The 15,654-nt window shown below is 39.7% G+C and overlaps 2 protein-coding genes across 17 annotated transcripts in view; one reads left to right on the forward strand and one right to left on the reverse strand.

The window, feature by feature from the left end:
- The window catches only part of SCYL3 (SCY1 like pseudokinase 3), an 86,032-nt gene extending 77,835 nt beyond the window's left edge, over positions 1 to 8,197 (forward strand). For 4 of the 7 annotated variants that reach the window (XR_008477649.2, XR_008477652.2, XR_013529552.1 and 1 more), the window contains 2 exons: positions 5,078 to 5,185; positions 7,947 to 8,197. The gene's annotated coding sequence lies outside the window, so the exon portion shown is untranslated. Of the gene's footprint in view, positions 1 to 5,077 lie in introns of all 7 variants that reach the window. The other 3 variants (XM_054247482.2, XM_078356302.1, XM_078356329.1) reach the window with 1 other exon arrangement.
- Positions 1 to 15,654, reverse strand: part of FIRRM (FIGNL1 interacting regulator of recombination and mitosis) — a 69,290-nt gene that overhangs the window by 34,754 nt on the left and 18,882 nt on the right. For all 10 annotated transcript variants that reach the window (XR_013529550.1, XR_013529551.1, XM_078356298.1 and 7 more), the window contains 2 exons: positions 2,737 to 2,817; positions 1,364 to 1,428 (listed from right to left, as the gene is read on the reverse strand). Coding sequence is in view for 8 of the 10 variants with exons in the window: in XM_078356298.1 (XP_078212424.1) it covers positions 1,364 to 1,428; positions 2,737 to 2,817 (146 nt within the window). In the remaining 2 variants the exon portion in view is untranslated. The remainder of the gene's footprint in view (positions 1 to 1,363; positions 1,429 to 2,736; positions 2,818 to 15,654) is intronic.

Here is a 15,654-nt window from a genome sequence, read left to right on the forward strand (position 1 = left end):
ATAACAGATGGATAACAGGCTTGAGGAATAAGTGCTGGGACACATTCAACTTAGAAGAGAAACCTGCTAAGGAGGCTGAGAAGGAAAACTAGAAGAGAACCAACAGGGAGACATGTCCTAGAAACCAACAGAACAAAGCATTCAAAAGAGAGGATCAAGTGCTACTGACAGGTTACAGAAGGATTAAAACTGATTACTGAATACAACAATGCAGTGGTCACCAATGACCTTAACAAGAACTATTTTGATGAAGTGGTGATGCAGAAAGCCTGACTGGACTAGATAAAAGAAAAAGTTCAGACAGGGGCATAGCCAAGTCTTTCTAGAAATTTTGCTGTAAAGAAAGGCAGAGAAAGGAGAGGGTATTTGTAGGAGGATGTAGAGTCAAGAGATTTTGTTTTGTATTGTTAAGATGGGAAAAATAACAGCATATTTGTACACTCATGAGAGTGACCCAGTATGGAGGAAAAATTGATGATGCAAGAGGGAAAGGAAATAATTCCTGAAGCAAGGTCACTGAGCCTGTGAGAGAGGCTGAAATCCAATGCGCAAATGGAGAGGCTGGCCTTAGGTGCACAGTTCACTCCTGGGAGCGAGGGAATGAACATATGGGTCTAGATATACAGACTAGATATGTTAGAGGAAATACACAGCAGCTCTCTCTTACTTGCTTCCATTTTTCCTCAGTGACACAGGAAATTAGGTCATTGACAATGAGGAATTGGGAACAGGAAGTTTGAGGAGGGAAAGGTGTGGAAAAGTTGTCTATGTCACTAAATGAATTAGGGAGCAGCAACAGGATTGCCAGATAAATGAATTCAACTTTGTGTAAAATTTAGGGCTCTTTGGAGGTAACTACCAATTTCAGAAGTCAGTTAGTCCCCATCTAAATAGACACTTTTCTGTAATTCACTTTTTCTTCTGAGATGGTTTCAGAAAAAAGACCATCCTGTAAAGTGAATTAAAGTATCAAAATTTAAATTTAAATGGGGGCTAAGTGACTTAAACTTCAAAGAATCAAAACAGATTTTAAAATGCCAATATAAAATATAAATGTATAAGGTGTGTGTATATATATGTGTGTGTATATATATATATGTATATATTTATATTTACCATTGATTTTTATCACCCCATTATTTATCGCTCCTGTCTAAGGTACTAGTAAATTACAAATACAACCATAACTCACGTGGAATATATCCTTCAAAAGCATCTATTTCCAATTATTTCAAGCTAGCAGATAAAAATGTACCAAAACATGAAGAAAAATTAATGTTTATTGTAAAATGGTAGATACTTAAACACTGCATGGTATAGATGGCATTGTTAAATCTTAATAATCATATGGCATTCTTCTTACCTGTGTATCTGAAGATAAAGCTGGTGCAAAGTACAGCAAGAATCAGAGAGGAAAGGAAGAAATTCCTAAAATAAAACAACTCTATTCACTCTTTGCATACAATGTGTCTTTTTAGTACATATAATCTCACAAAGGCATGCAAAATAAAATCAAATCCTGAATGTGCCCCATTTAAGAAAACTTCTTAACATGAGAATGAAAAGAGGATGAGTCTGAAAGACTCATTGTTCTATGTAACCACAATGTACAAACTTTAAAAACTGTGTCATAATTTTAGAGACCTGCATATTTGGTAGTCATCAAAATAGTGATAACTGTAAAACAGAAAACTACTTGGCCGGTAGCGGTGGCTCACACTTGTAATACCAGAACTTTGGGAGGCCAAGGCTGGCAGATCACCTGATGAGGAGTTTGAGACCAGCCTGACCAACATGGTGAAACCCCATCTCTACTAAAAATACAAAAATTAGCCAGGTGTGGTCATGGGCATCTGTAATTCCAGCTACTCAGGCAGCTGAGGCAGGAGAATCATTGAACCCAGGAGGCAGAGACTGCAGTGAGCTGAGATTGGGCCATTGCACTCCAGCCTGGGTGACAGAGCAAGACTCTGTCTCAGGTAAAAAAAAAAAAAAAAAAAGAAGCGTTGTCAAGCCAGATTATTTGCAAAGATGAGCAGAGAAGACTTACAGCAGCCAGTAAGCAAAACATTATTAGTAAAAGATGTTAGCGGTTTTTAGAAAACTACTGTCCATGTTGAATTTTTGACCTTGTCTTCTTCTGTTTTGAGGAAAGATGAGGGTTTCCAATAATGAGTTTATTAGTCAGAATTCCATAGCGGATACCCTGGCTACTGATACACTGCCATCCAAATTAGTCTTTCTGGGCAGCTGCCACTTAAGATAGCTGGCTGCTTCTTACACTGGATTCCCTGCAGCTTGCAGGGTTTGTATTCCAGTGGCAAAGACACATTGTGGGAAATGTACCAATGGCACTTGATGGGTAGTTACCCATCTGATATTTGCTTGGTGTGTGTAGGGAGGCAAAATTTTCCCTATCTATGCTGATGTGTCTTTTTAAAAAAAAATCAATTCTATCAAGGAAATTTTAAAAAATTTTCAATTGACCATCAGCTTTTTCCTGTATCTTATAATACAATGAAAACTATTTATTTTTCTTTCTAGGACATAGTCTAACCATATATGATGGAGAAATCACACCTGTACTTAAATCCCAGCCTTACTGGCTTCTAAATATGTGATTTGATCAAGTTATATGCTATCTGAGCTTGAGCTTTCTATTCTGTGGAATGGGTATAATAATTTGTTTTTTGAGAGGACTACAATTAAATAAAGTAACGTATAATAAAGCCTTACCTTAGTGTAGTGCAAAAGGGAGTTAGCAAAAAAACGACACAATTTGAGTGTTTTCTGAAATAATCTGTAGTCAGCATTATCCTGATCCAAAAAAGGGAAATAAAGCATAAGAAAAGAATTAGCTTAGATTACGAATGAGACCATATTTTCTAAAAAAAAAAAAAAAAAAAAAAAAGACCTCTTAAACACAGAGAGTATAAATATAACTCTTCTTTGAATTATTAGGTGTGATGCAAGTAACAAATGATAACAGAGGTATTAAATTAAATTCTACATTACTGAAAAGAAATCTTAACCTATGAAAGCTAAAGAGGTGATCCTTCTTGGTTGGTCTGAAAGTGAAAAAGTTTCAATACCTTATTGTTCTTTGTTACATGGGGATCAATTTAACAGATGGTCCAAAGAAAAAGGTCTTACAAATCAAAGAAAGAATGATATATAAAAGAAAACAGGTAAAGACATAAAAACACATTCACAAAAAAAGACAAAACAAACTGCAAATAAACTAATACTGAAAAATATCCAAACTACAACCTAATTACATATATTTGGGGAAGGGGGAGGTCTGAGGGTTATTTGATTAACAAAGATTAAAAAGACTGATAATATCCATGCACTGGTAAGGAAGTAAGGTAACAAGCACTTTCTTTTACCATTGGTGGGAGCATAAAGTAATACATTATTATTAAAAGCTGAAGTGTTAAAACACCTTAATTGAGTAGCAATTCAATTTCTGGAAATATATTCTATAGAAATACTAGCATAGGTATGCAATACATTTTTGACTGCTCTGCCTATGGAGTAGCCATTCTTTATTTCTTTACTTCCTTGAGAAACCTGCTTTCATTTTACTCTATGGATTCACTTTGAATTCTTGCACAATATCCAAGAACCCTCTTTTGGGGTCTGGATCAGGACCCCTTTCCAGTAACAGCTTCTTCACAAACACTGAAGTGACAATACTGAGACCTCCAGCCCCCCAAAAATAAGACGGCAGCACCAACTGGGCAACTTTTGGAAGTGGTGGGGAACCCAGGTGAAGAAGAGGATTGGGGTAGAGGCCTAACTAAAGGAAGTTAAAGTCTCTCCTAAAACAGACTGGCTTTAAAGATCCTTCTTAATAAAAGGAAAGGATGCTTCACTGAAGTCGGGTTTGAGGACCAACTCAGGAAAATCAGAGTCGTTCCTAAGACTTAAGGGGTTAGAGGTCCCCTTCAGTAAAGTCTCTCTTGACTAAGAATGGGTTTGACACTGCAGGATGTTACCTGCTATTCTCTTCAGATTACTCGGCCCTGCACTCTTGCTGATGGCTGTGAGTGACAGGATTAGACATGTAGAGTCATGGGACACGGGGAGCTTTTTTCCTTCCTAAAAGGGGAAACTTGAGCTGATGGGACTGCTGAAAAAGGTCCCTTCACTACAGACAAGTGCTGCCTGAACTTCTGAATCAGTGTCACTGCAATGGATGGGTCTATCTCAGGCCTACCGGAGCTCCTCACCTTCCCCACCCTGCTGCAGGCAATGCTTTTCTCCCTTTCACTCCTTTGCCTTTTTTATCTTTTCTGTTACTCAGGTCAACTGTCTACTCTTTCATCTTGCCCAGAGACCACATGTTGAAAAATGTCCTTAGGAGCTTGACCTTGTAACCACATGGCAGTACTTCCTCTTTGTCTTTACCATCCAGAGAACAGGAATTTGGGGGTTCCTGTTTATACTTGGCTCTAAAATTATCTAGAGCCTTTGCAAGCTCAAAATTGGCTGTTTCAGGCTCCTTCTGGAAAGAGCAATGGAAACTGCCTAGTGCTGGAGCTCAGCAGCTAAGGCTTTGCCATTTTACAATGGCGGCCTGGGTTCAGTTCTGGCGAAGAGAATGAGTACTTTCTGGTTGATATCTGTGTGACCTTTACCATTTGTTGATTCTCTTCTCCATGAACTGTCTAGAATTTTTCTTTCTCTGAGCACCTGGAAGGCTACCTTTGGTAATGTTCAAAAGCCAGCAAATTGGCGCTTTGGCATGGCTGAAGTCAAGTAATAGGAGATTTAAAAGGACTTTTTGAAAAGTGCTGTGGTTAAGTCAGTTTAATTCAAAGCAGATATTCAATCTCTAATAGCTTGGGACTCCATCGGAAAACAGAGGTGGCACCACAGATCCCTTTTTGGTGAAAACCTATGTTTTCCCCATGGAACCCCAAGAATTAAAAGTGGATAGATCCCTCTCAAAATCTAAGGCTCTGTTCTGTTTTGCATTGCATTATCTGATGTTTTTTACTTTGGGGGTTATGAGAAATTACTTCACAGAATTTTGGTGTATAATAACTATGTAGGAAATATACTTTTGCAGATAATAGCATGGGAGGAATATTTGGATCTTGGCACATTTGGATCAGAAGCATGCTTTTGGCCACCTAGAAGGGGATATCCCCACCCTTCCCCCAGGCCCCACTGACAGGTAAGACCCCCATGAGTGACGACGGGTTGATCACAGAATGGGCTGATTGGCTTTGGGTTGCTTTGCAATGAAATACATGGTAAAATCATTGCACTGCCTTGTTCTATAGTGCTTCTCTTTTGGGAATCCAGGATCCAGTATACAAACGGGACACTTTATTTTTGGGGATTATTTTGCCTTCCAGCTGTGCCTGCTTATTGGGCTATAGAAACTGCATGCTTTCCTGGCCCTGTCCCTCCAAGGGCTCTACCCTAAAGCCAGTATAGAAACTGGCAAATGAGCCAGGCACAGTGACTCATGTCTGTAATCCTGGTACTTTGGGAGCCTGAGGCAGGCAGATCACTTGAGGTCAGGAGTTCAAGACCAGCCTGGCCAACATGGCAAAACCCTATCTCTACTAAAAATACAAAAATTAGCCAGGCGTGGTGGCTCATGCCTGTGATCCCAGCTACTTGGGAGGCTGAGGCAGGAGAATCACTTGAACCCAGGAAGTGGAGGGTGCAGTGAGCTAAGATCATGCCATTGTACTCCAGTATGGGCAACAGTGCAAGACTCTGTCTTAAAACAAAACAAAAAACGGCAAATGAAAAATCTTACAACTACTGGATCTCTTCTTCTGTGTATTTATACATGTTGTGTAATATAAAAAAGCTTTGATAGCTGGCTTAAAAATAATGAACACTTAAATATTTTGTCAGAAAAGTAAAAAGCCTTTTAGTTCACAGGACTTAAGTAATCACTGGGAAATACAGTTTTAAAGATTACTGGTAAAATAAAAATATCTTCAAAATGATTGCTAAATGCTTTAAGGTCAGAAACTGCTTCTCTGATTTTTAAAAACTGTTTAACTTACTTTGGAGCAGATTCTAGGTAAGGCCTAGGGACATGTGGTGTTAGCCATTCCCCCTAGCTATGCGATAAAGAGTCAGACCTGTCTGCACTTCTGTTTGGTGTCCTAGACTCTACACCTAGGATGTAATTAAAATTCCTTACTTACCAAGGTTTTCACCCAAAAGTAAAAGTTGTTAAGAGTTAATATTGTACCAAGTAACTGAAGACTTCTGAAGAAAATTTTATATCAAAGGTGTATAAGGAAAGTGAAATGTGTTTTTGGTAAAAGATTATAAGAAAGAATGAGTATATGGATTTTTGACCTAAATTGAAAGGTTAATGGATTGTTTTCAGTTAAATAGGATAATGCATTTGAGCAAGTTGTACAATAACTGGGGAAAATTAATCTTGTAAAAAAAAATTCTGTGTGCGAACATATTGGCTAAAGTTAAAGGGGCATTATTCAGTTTTTCCATAAATTGAACACTAGAAAAAATTCACAACAGGGTTTCCTGAGAGCAATAATCTACTCTTTCACAAAAATTATAAAGAGTTGTAAATGGTTTATGAGAATCTTACTTTATGGTTATACTGATTAAGATTAGATAGATTTAGAATTGTCTATACAGTTTCATTAAGCATTGGGATTAACATTAATAGGACACTAGTGCAATGGTGAAACTTGGGTTTTTCAATATAAAAATCATACAGGAAGCATTGTCAAATATAAAATGATGTTTGGCTTTCTTTGGGCTATATTTGTATAAATATGTTATTGTAATGTGTTCCAAAATTATGGGAAACAACTATAATTCTAATATGACTTAGAGTACATTATGATTGTTATATAAAATTGTTATATGCCACAGAAGTAACCAAAATCCCCAGTCAATTATGGCTTTAACACAGGCTACCCTAAGGCATTTTGTCATCCTCAGACAAATAGTCTTGTTTTAATCCTCTTTAAAAGGTGATTTTTTTTTAACAGTTATAAGACTTTGACAGGTGCTCTTGAAGGCAGGTTTCTGAAACTTTGGTTACTGTGACATTAAAATAGAGGAAAGAAATTTTCAGGGCTCTCATGAAGAGCTGGAATGTTAGTGGATGTCAAATACGATAGGTATTAACTACATGGACTGAACCAATAGAAGACTGAAGTAATCTTTTTGACTTTTTGCTTGAAATGTTGCTGATCCTTTTACTTTTCAGAGACAAGAAAACTTCTTTTGAGCTGTTTGCAGCTTTTAACATTTGTGTAAAGTATATCCCCATGAATCAAATTTGAAGCGTATTTCTGATTTCTCCAGAATTTGGAACCTGTTTGTGAATATTTTTAACTTATGGCAATATAGTTATTTGAATAAGTGCCATGCAAATGGACACAACTGGAGAAACTGGTTATTTTACGAAGGCTTTGGCTGGAATAGTGTGCTTTCCTTTAAGGAATCAAACTTGACTTATAAAGCCACCAAAAGCCCCTTGGGAACACTTGCTTCATACCTTGTTTATGCAGGTCCTGTACAGGGTTCCTGGCCTGTGGTAAGTAAATAATGTCACTTTCTGACAGGTCCAGAAGCTCCAAGTTATCTTGTGACCTCAAGAGGACAGTAATGTATCCAACTCATATTTTAAAAAGTCTTTATCAGCGTTTCCTTACGAAACAGAGTTCCATCAAAGCCAATTTTAAAAATCCGAAGTAGAAAATAATTATTCTTGCTGCACTTTAAACAGATAATCATGCCAAGAATAAAAAAGCAAATCAGTCTTACATCAGTCTTCAGTAAAAATGGGAGACTGGAGAGAAATAAAATATACTTCAGAAACTATGGTATACCTGTTATTAGGTGTTTTTGAGTGTTTTTCTCATCAGTTGTTTTTGAGTTTTTTCTGCAATTTAAACTAACCCTGCTTATTCCTGTCAACCAACCAGTGATCTCTGGCTGCTGCTCAGAAGAAACAAGAGGGATAGGTAATGTGAAAATCTGGATCAGTATTCTAATTCTGGGCCCATATTGGAATCAGCTTGGTTTCCAGCAGTTCATGGAAAGCCTTCTTATTTAGTTCACTTGGGATAATTTTAGTTATTTTGTTTTACTGGTATGGAATATACTGCTGTTGTACTCGCTGTAGGAATACAAGATAAGCTTACTGAGTGTATTAAACTGACCTTATTAATCTTCCAGATATCTTTTTTTTAGAACTGAGAGTTATGAATGGCCCTCATCATACTGACACTTTCTGACTAATTTCTCTACCCCAAATAAAAGATCCTAATAGACAGGAATATCATCACCCCTATTCAGCCTGAAAAAGTTACAAAAGATGTCTCTTTGTCCCTCTACAACCCTTAGGATTAAGGATTCCCTTATAAAAAGGAGAGGGAAAATATGTCAGAGGTGTTTTAACCAGAAGACTCCATCTTGAAAAGGGGCTGGGTAGAATGAGGCCTAGACCTACTGGGCTGCATTCCCAGGAGGTTAGGCATTCTAAGTCACAGGATGAGATGGGAGGTCAGCACAAGACACAGGTCACAAAGACCTTGCTGATAAAACAGCATGCAGTAGAGAAGCTGGCCAAAACGCACCAAAACCAAGATGGTTGCAAAAGTCACTTCTGGTTGTCCTCACTGCTCATTATCCACACTAATGATAATTCATTAGCATGATAAAAGACACTCCCACCAGCTCCATGACAGTTTACAAATACCGGCAACATCAGGAAGTTACCCTTTATGGTCTACAAAGGGGAGGAACCCTTAGTTCTGGGAATTGCCCAACCCTTTCCCAAAATGGAAATAATCTACCCCTTGTTTAGCATATAATCAAGAAATGGCCAAAAAATTGGCCAATAGGAGCCTTTGGGGTTGCTTGGCCAATGGAGTAGCCATTCTTTATTCCTTTACTTTCTTAATAAACTTGCTTTCACTTTCCAAAAAAAAAAGAAAAAAACTTTTATATAGCGAAAACTGAAATGAAGCAAGTGTGCATTATGTGGCGAACAGCAAAATACTTGACCTCTGAACAACATGGGGGCTGGGGTGCCAACCCCCATGTGGTCTAAAATCCAAGTATAACATTTGAGTCTCCAAAAACTTAACTACTAATAGCCTACTGCTGACTGAAGCCTTACCAATAAAAACAGCTGATTAGCATATTTTGTATGTCATATGTATTAACACTGTCTATTTCCAAGATGAATCATCTGTCTGAAATGACAGGTAATTGCAGTTGCAGATCTCAATTTACAATATGTATCAAGGAATTCTTGGAAGCACTTCCAGCATCACTAGTGGCACTTTTTATGGGTTTACAGTACTGCATTAAAGATGATGAAAAAATATGGAGGCACCTCAAGAGATCACTTTTTACTGAGAAATACAATTTACTTTCTGGAGGGACAAATTGCTCAAGCAGGGATGGTTAGTATCACAAGGCCTTGCAACACCTGAGTTCACAGTAATAGCAACAGGAAACGGCTATGAAATTATTGTATTATACTGTATATTTTGAAAATAATGCAAAAACTGCAATTACTTTTGCACCAACCTAATAATACTACAGCATGTACCATAGTTAATTTTATGCAGTTATGATTTAACACTGCATCTTTACATTTGTTTACATTTCTCTCAACTGCATGGTACCATGTATAGTCTCTGTGTGTTAAGTTTTGATAAATTTTAACTTTTGATAATAGATTTGTGTTATTTTATGGTAGTAAATGATAAATGGAAAAACATCTGCGTAAGCTGACCTGTGTAGTTCAGACCTGTACTGTTCAAGGGTCAACTGTAAATTTATAATATAATAAACTGTAATACCATATAGCTATTAAAAAGAATCAGACACACATACCTTCACGGACACAGAAAGCCTTAAGAATAAACTGTTAAGTTAAAAAATCAAGTTGTAAACAATTTGTAAAATGTAAAAATTAATAACACAAATTGGGTCATTCTTGTCATACTCAACTAAAACAGAGTCAACAGGCCTGGGGGAAAAGCACTCAGGGTACAAAACATTTCTCCCAAGATATAATTCTCTGTAAGCCTGGCTGCTGAAACTGGCTGCTGGTTATCTCAGGGCTACTGAAAGGACCTGGTGCAACTCTTAAGACCAGTGTTACCCATTGCCATCACTCAACAATCAGAGCTTGACAGCTCACCAAATCTAGTACCAATGGAATTTCTTGAAGAGCCATGTGTAATATTTCTTCTTTTTATAAGACCTCTAACCCTCTGTTTGTTCTCTGGACATACCGAACAATTGGTCTGCATCAATGCTCCAAATTGCAATTACTTCTTCCCAAATAAAACATTTGGTTTCCAGAGACTTGTCTGTTTGACTCTAATGTTAACATAATCCTATCATTATTTTTAAATGTGTTAAATGTTAATGTTTTCTCCCACCCACAAAATGAATCAAAACCTTTGCTGTGACTCCTTCTAGTAGATGAAAATATAATTTCACTTTCCATGTTAGATACTTGTGTAATATGTGTGAGTTTTCTGATAATGTATTACATTTGTAAATTGATAAAACAGTGGGTAATGCTAGTAGTATGCAGGGAGGGCTATAGATTAATCTGCCTGGATTTAAATCCTGGTCCTACTACAACTACTATATGATCTGGGGAAAGTTATTAAACCTTTTCTGTGGCCCAGTTTTCTCATCTACAACGAGGCTAATACAGGATTATTGTGAGATGTAAACAGTGTCTGACAAGCAACTTACCTCAATAAATAATGGTTGTTCCATCACCCAAGTTTATAATACATACTACAATCCAAACAGCTTTAAATAGTGCCATATAATTAAGTCAAATAAATTGCTGTCTTTGAGAATTATTACATATGAAAATAACATAACTTACATGTTAATTGGCTATGTTTGATTTGTTTTCCAATATAACAAAATCTTAACTAAGCCTAATCAAAACAGAGATGGATGGTCTGCTAACGGAAATGGATCCCTCATTTTGACCTTTACTAAAAATATTTGAAAATAGTCAATTCTCCTCAACAGAAATAGGATACATGAAAATTCACCTTTCTTGGATTACTTTAGGGTTTCTGTTTTTTGTTTTTTAATTTTTGAGATGGAGTCTTGCTCTGTCACCCAGGCTGGAATATAGTGGCACAATCTCGGCTTACTACAACCTCCACCTTCTGGGTTCAAGTGATTCTCCTGTCTCAGCCTCCCGAATACAGCTGGGATTACAGGTATGCACAATCACTCCTGGCTAATTTTTGTATTTTAAGTAGAGATGAGGTTTCGCCATGTTGGCCAGGCTGGTCTCGAACTCCTAGCTCAAGCTATCTGCTCACCTCAGCCTCCCAAAGTGCTGAGATTACAGGCATGAGCCACCATACGAGGCCTCTTCATTAATTCTTAACATGAACTCTATAATACAGTGCTATGCAAATTTAGAAGCACAAAGTTTAAAGATTAGCCTATGCTGACCTTGTAATACATTTTATTCAGCACAGATGTCATATCACTATAAGAAACCTTTCCTGACTTCATCACTGGGTACCTACCTTGTACTCCCATGAGCCACCCCAATATGCAGTCCTCCAAAGACCATACCATTCTATAACTGCCTGCTTGTTTGTGTCTCAAGCTAGACTCTAAATTGTTGAGGGCACCTACTACATTTCCTAGCACAGAATAAGCACTCTGGAATACTTGTTAAATGAATGAATGAGTGGTGACACACAACTTTTTTGTTTGCTTACTTTAAATTTTCTCTCTCATTCAAGAGGAAATTATGTAAGATTTGTTCGAAGGCTCTACCTTTACTTCATTACTAAAGAGAATACTACTAATTAAACCTAGAGTTTTATTTTTACATTTTCAAAAAGCAAGTAAACACAAATAAATTAACAGTCTCATCTTCAATGACTCAACTGCTTAAAACAAAGTTTGTGGGGAGGCACACGAAGATGGCTGAGAGGAGGCAACAGTGGAATGCAGCTCCTAATGAATGAGACGCAGAGGGCTAGAGGACTTCACCATTTCAAGCAAGGTGCCGGGTTCATTTGGTGGGACTGGTAAGACTCTAAAAATAGCCCAGGGAAGGAGCCAAAGCAGGGCAAGAGCCACCCAGGGAGGGTGAACTGAGACAGGGTGGGGCACATCCCCACCTGGAACATGCAGCCGGCTTGGAGGATCAGGAACTTCACCCACTAGGTGCTCTGATTCGGATCCTGTGCTTACCTCATCCCTCCAGCAACCCACGGTCCATGAGAGCCCTGCCAGACTGAAGGGCACTGGGTTATTGATGCAAATCTGAGCAACAGCTCCTGCCAGGGGCTGCAAATTGTCGGCAAGGACCTGGGCAGAAGTTTGGACTAATGCCAGCACGATGGAACAACCCGTCCCACAGAAAGAGGCAGAGTTGAAAGAAGGGAAACAGGCCATAAGGCCTGGCAGGCTCCACCCCCACAAAACTCAAACTGATCCCCACCCGCTAGAGAGCTTGGCAGCAAATACATCAGTTTGATCCCAACTGGGAAGATCGAGCTCGGGGAAGGAGAGAGGCCATTGGGAAGGCGGGGCTAATCTCACCTGCAACGAACTCCAGGGGAAGACTACCCACCCAGCAACCTGACTGAATCGGAGGCAGCTCAGCAGCACCTCTACAGGCCAAAACAGATATAGCTCTAACTGCAACAGAAAAGATGTCCACTCAGAGAGTCCTCCTGAATCACCAAAGATCAAAGGAAGATAAATCCACAAAGATGGGAAGAAACTAGCGCAAAAAGGATGAAACCATCATAGACCAAAACGCCTCTTCCCTTTCCATGGTTCACAACTCCTCACCATCAAGGGAACAAAATGACAGAAAATGATTCTGATGAACTGACAGAAGAAGCAGGCTTCAGAAGGTGGGTAATAACAAACTTCTCTGAGTTAAAAGACCATGTTCTAACCCAATGCAAAGAAACTAAGAACCTTGAAAAAAGGTTAGAAGAAATGCTAACAAAATAACCCGCTTAGAGAAGAACATAAATGACTTGATGGAGCTGAAAAACACAGCAGGAGAACTTCGCAAGGCATACACAAATTTTAACAGCAGAATCAATCAAGCAGAAAAAAGGATATCAGAGATTGAAGATCAACTCAATGAAATAAAACAAGAGGAGGAGGAAGACCCAAGATGGCCGTTTAGGAGCAACTCAGGATTGCAGCTCCCAGTGAAAGCGCAGAGGGTGAGTGGACGCTGCATTTCCAGACAGATCTTTATTGCCCACAGACCAGGAGATTCCCAGGCAGAGGAGACCCACGGGTTGCCAGCACAGCTGTTTTGCTGGCACGCTGGTGCAGCGGTTCTCTGTATAAAATACACTGATCTGGTTGCCCTTTTAAGCTGGCGATTGGAGCTCCGGGAAGGCAGAGTCGCCCATTCATCTGATTAAACAGAGGACTGAAACAGGGAGCCAGGCCAGGAGATTCCCGGGCAAAAAAGGGCCACGACTCTCAGAGCCATTGTTTCAGCTGGAGCAGTGGGTCACCACAGGTGAAATCACACAGATCCCGGCACCTTTTCAGCAGGCAACTGGAACACCTAGGAAAGAGTCAACTGTTCAACTTTTAAAAAAAAGGCTCTGAGGCAGGGAGCCAAGTGATCAGGCTCAGCGGGTCCCACCCCGCCACCACACACCCAAAAAAACAGCAATTGGAAACGCTGGGTTGAGAGTTTCACGGCAAGCACAGCTGAACCCAGGATGGTCCAGCTCGGTGGAGGAGGGGTGTCCGCCATTACCGAGGCATTCCACCCCTACGGAGGTAGTCCGCCACTGCTGAGGCAGCCCACCGTTGCCGAGGCAACCCGCCATTAGAGAGAGTCCACCATTACAGAGGTGGGCCACCATTGCCGAGGCAGTTCTAACCACACCCATATAAACAGGACTGCAGGGAAGTTCACACAGCAGCAGGGCGGAGCCTATAGCAGCTCAGCAAAGCCTCTGCAGGCAGACAGTGAGTGATTAGGCTGTCCCCTTGCTGGGCAGGGCAGGCCTGAAAAAAAAAGGCAGCAGCACAACGGAAACTCATAAATAAAGCCCTAACTCCCCAGGACAGAGCACCTAGGGAAAAAAAAGGGGGTTTATGAGTTCTTCGGCAGCAGACTTAAATGTACCTGTTCAGCAGCTCTGAATGAACAATGGAGCTCACAGCTCAGCACTTGAGCTCCTACAAAAGACAGACTGTCTTTTCAAGCAGCTCCCTGGCCCCCGTATATCCGGAGTCACCTCACAAAGGACTGATCAGACTGATACTTGACGGGCATCATTCTGGGACAAAGATAGCAGAAGAAGAAACTGGTAGCAACCCTTACTGTTCTGCAGCTGCTGCAGGTGATCCCCAGGCAATCAAGGCCTGGAGTGGACCTCAGCAGTCCTACAGCAGAGGGGCCAGACTGTTAGAAGGAAAACTAATAAACAGAAATAACTTCATGATCAACAAACTGGACGTCCACTCAGAGACCCAATCTGAAAATCAGCAACTACAAAGACGACAGGTGGATAAATCCACAAAGATAGAAAGAAACCAGCGCAAAAAGGAGGAAAACACCCAATACCAGAACACCTCTCCTCCTCCAAGGGATCACAACTCCTCACCAGCAAGGGAACAAGGCTGGATGGAGAATGAGTGTGATGAAATGACAGAATTAGACTTCAGAAGGTGGGTAATGAGAAATTTCTGTGAGCTAAAAGAACATGTTCTAACCCAATGCAAAGAAACTAAGAACCTTGAAAAAAGATTTGACGAAATGCTAACGAGAATGAACAACTTAGAGAGGAATATGAGTGAATTGATGGAGCTGGAAAAAACAACACGAGAACTTCACGAAGCATGCACAAGTTTCAACAGCCGAATTGACCAAGTAGAAGAAAGGATATCAGAGGTCAAAGATCAACTCAATGAAATAAAATGAGAAGGCAAGATTAGAGAAAAAAGCATAAAAAGGAATGAACAAAGTCTCCAAGAAATACAGGACTATGTGAAAAGACCTAATCTACATTTGATAGGTGTACCTGAATGTAACAAAGAGAATGAATCCAAGCTGGAAAATACTCTTCAGGATATTATCGAGGAAAACTTCCCCAACCTAGCAAGGCAGGCCAATATTCAAGTCCAGGAAATACAGAAAACACCACAAAGATATTCCTCAAGAAGAGCAACCTCAAGGCACATAATCGCCAGATTCACCCGAGTTGAAATGAAGGAGAAAATGCTAAGGGCAGCTAGAGAGAAAGGTCGGGTTACCTACAAAGGGAAGCCCATCAGGCTCACAGCAGATCTCTCAGCAGAAACCCTACAAGCCAGAAGAGAGTAAGGGCCAATATTCAATATCCTTAAAGGAAAGAACTTTCAACCCAGAATTTCATATCCAGCCACACTAAGCCTCATAAGTGAAGGAAAAATAAAATCCTTTGCAAAGGAGCAAGTACTCAGAGATTTTGTCACCACTAAGCCTGCTTTACAAGAGCTCCTGAAAAAGGCACTACACATAGAAAGGAACAACCAGTACCAGCCACTCCAAAAACATGCCAAATGGTAAACAACATAAACAAAATGAAGAATCTGCATCAACTAATGGGCAAAACAGCCAGCTAGCATCAAAATGGCAGT

This window comes from Callithrix jacchus, chromosome 18 (assembly GCF_049354715.1).
Source record: "Callithrix jacchus isolate 240 chromosome 18, calJac240_pri, whole genome shotgun sequence".
In the NCBI taxonomy this organism is placed as follows: domain Eukaryota; kingdom Metazoa; phylum Chordata; class Mammalia; order Primates; family Cebidae; genus Callithrix; species Callithrix jacchus.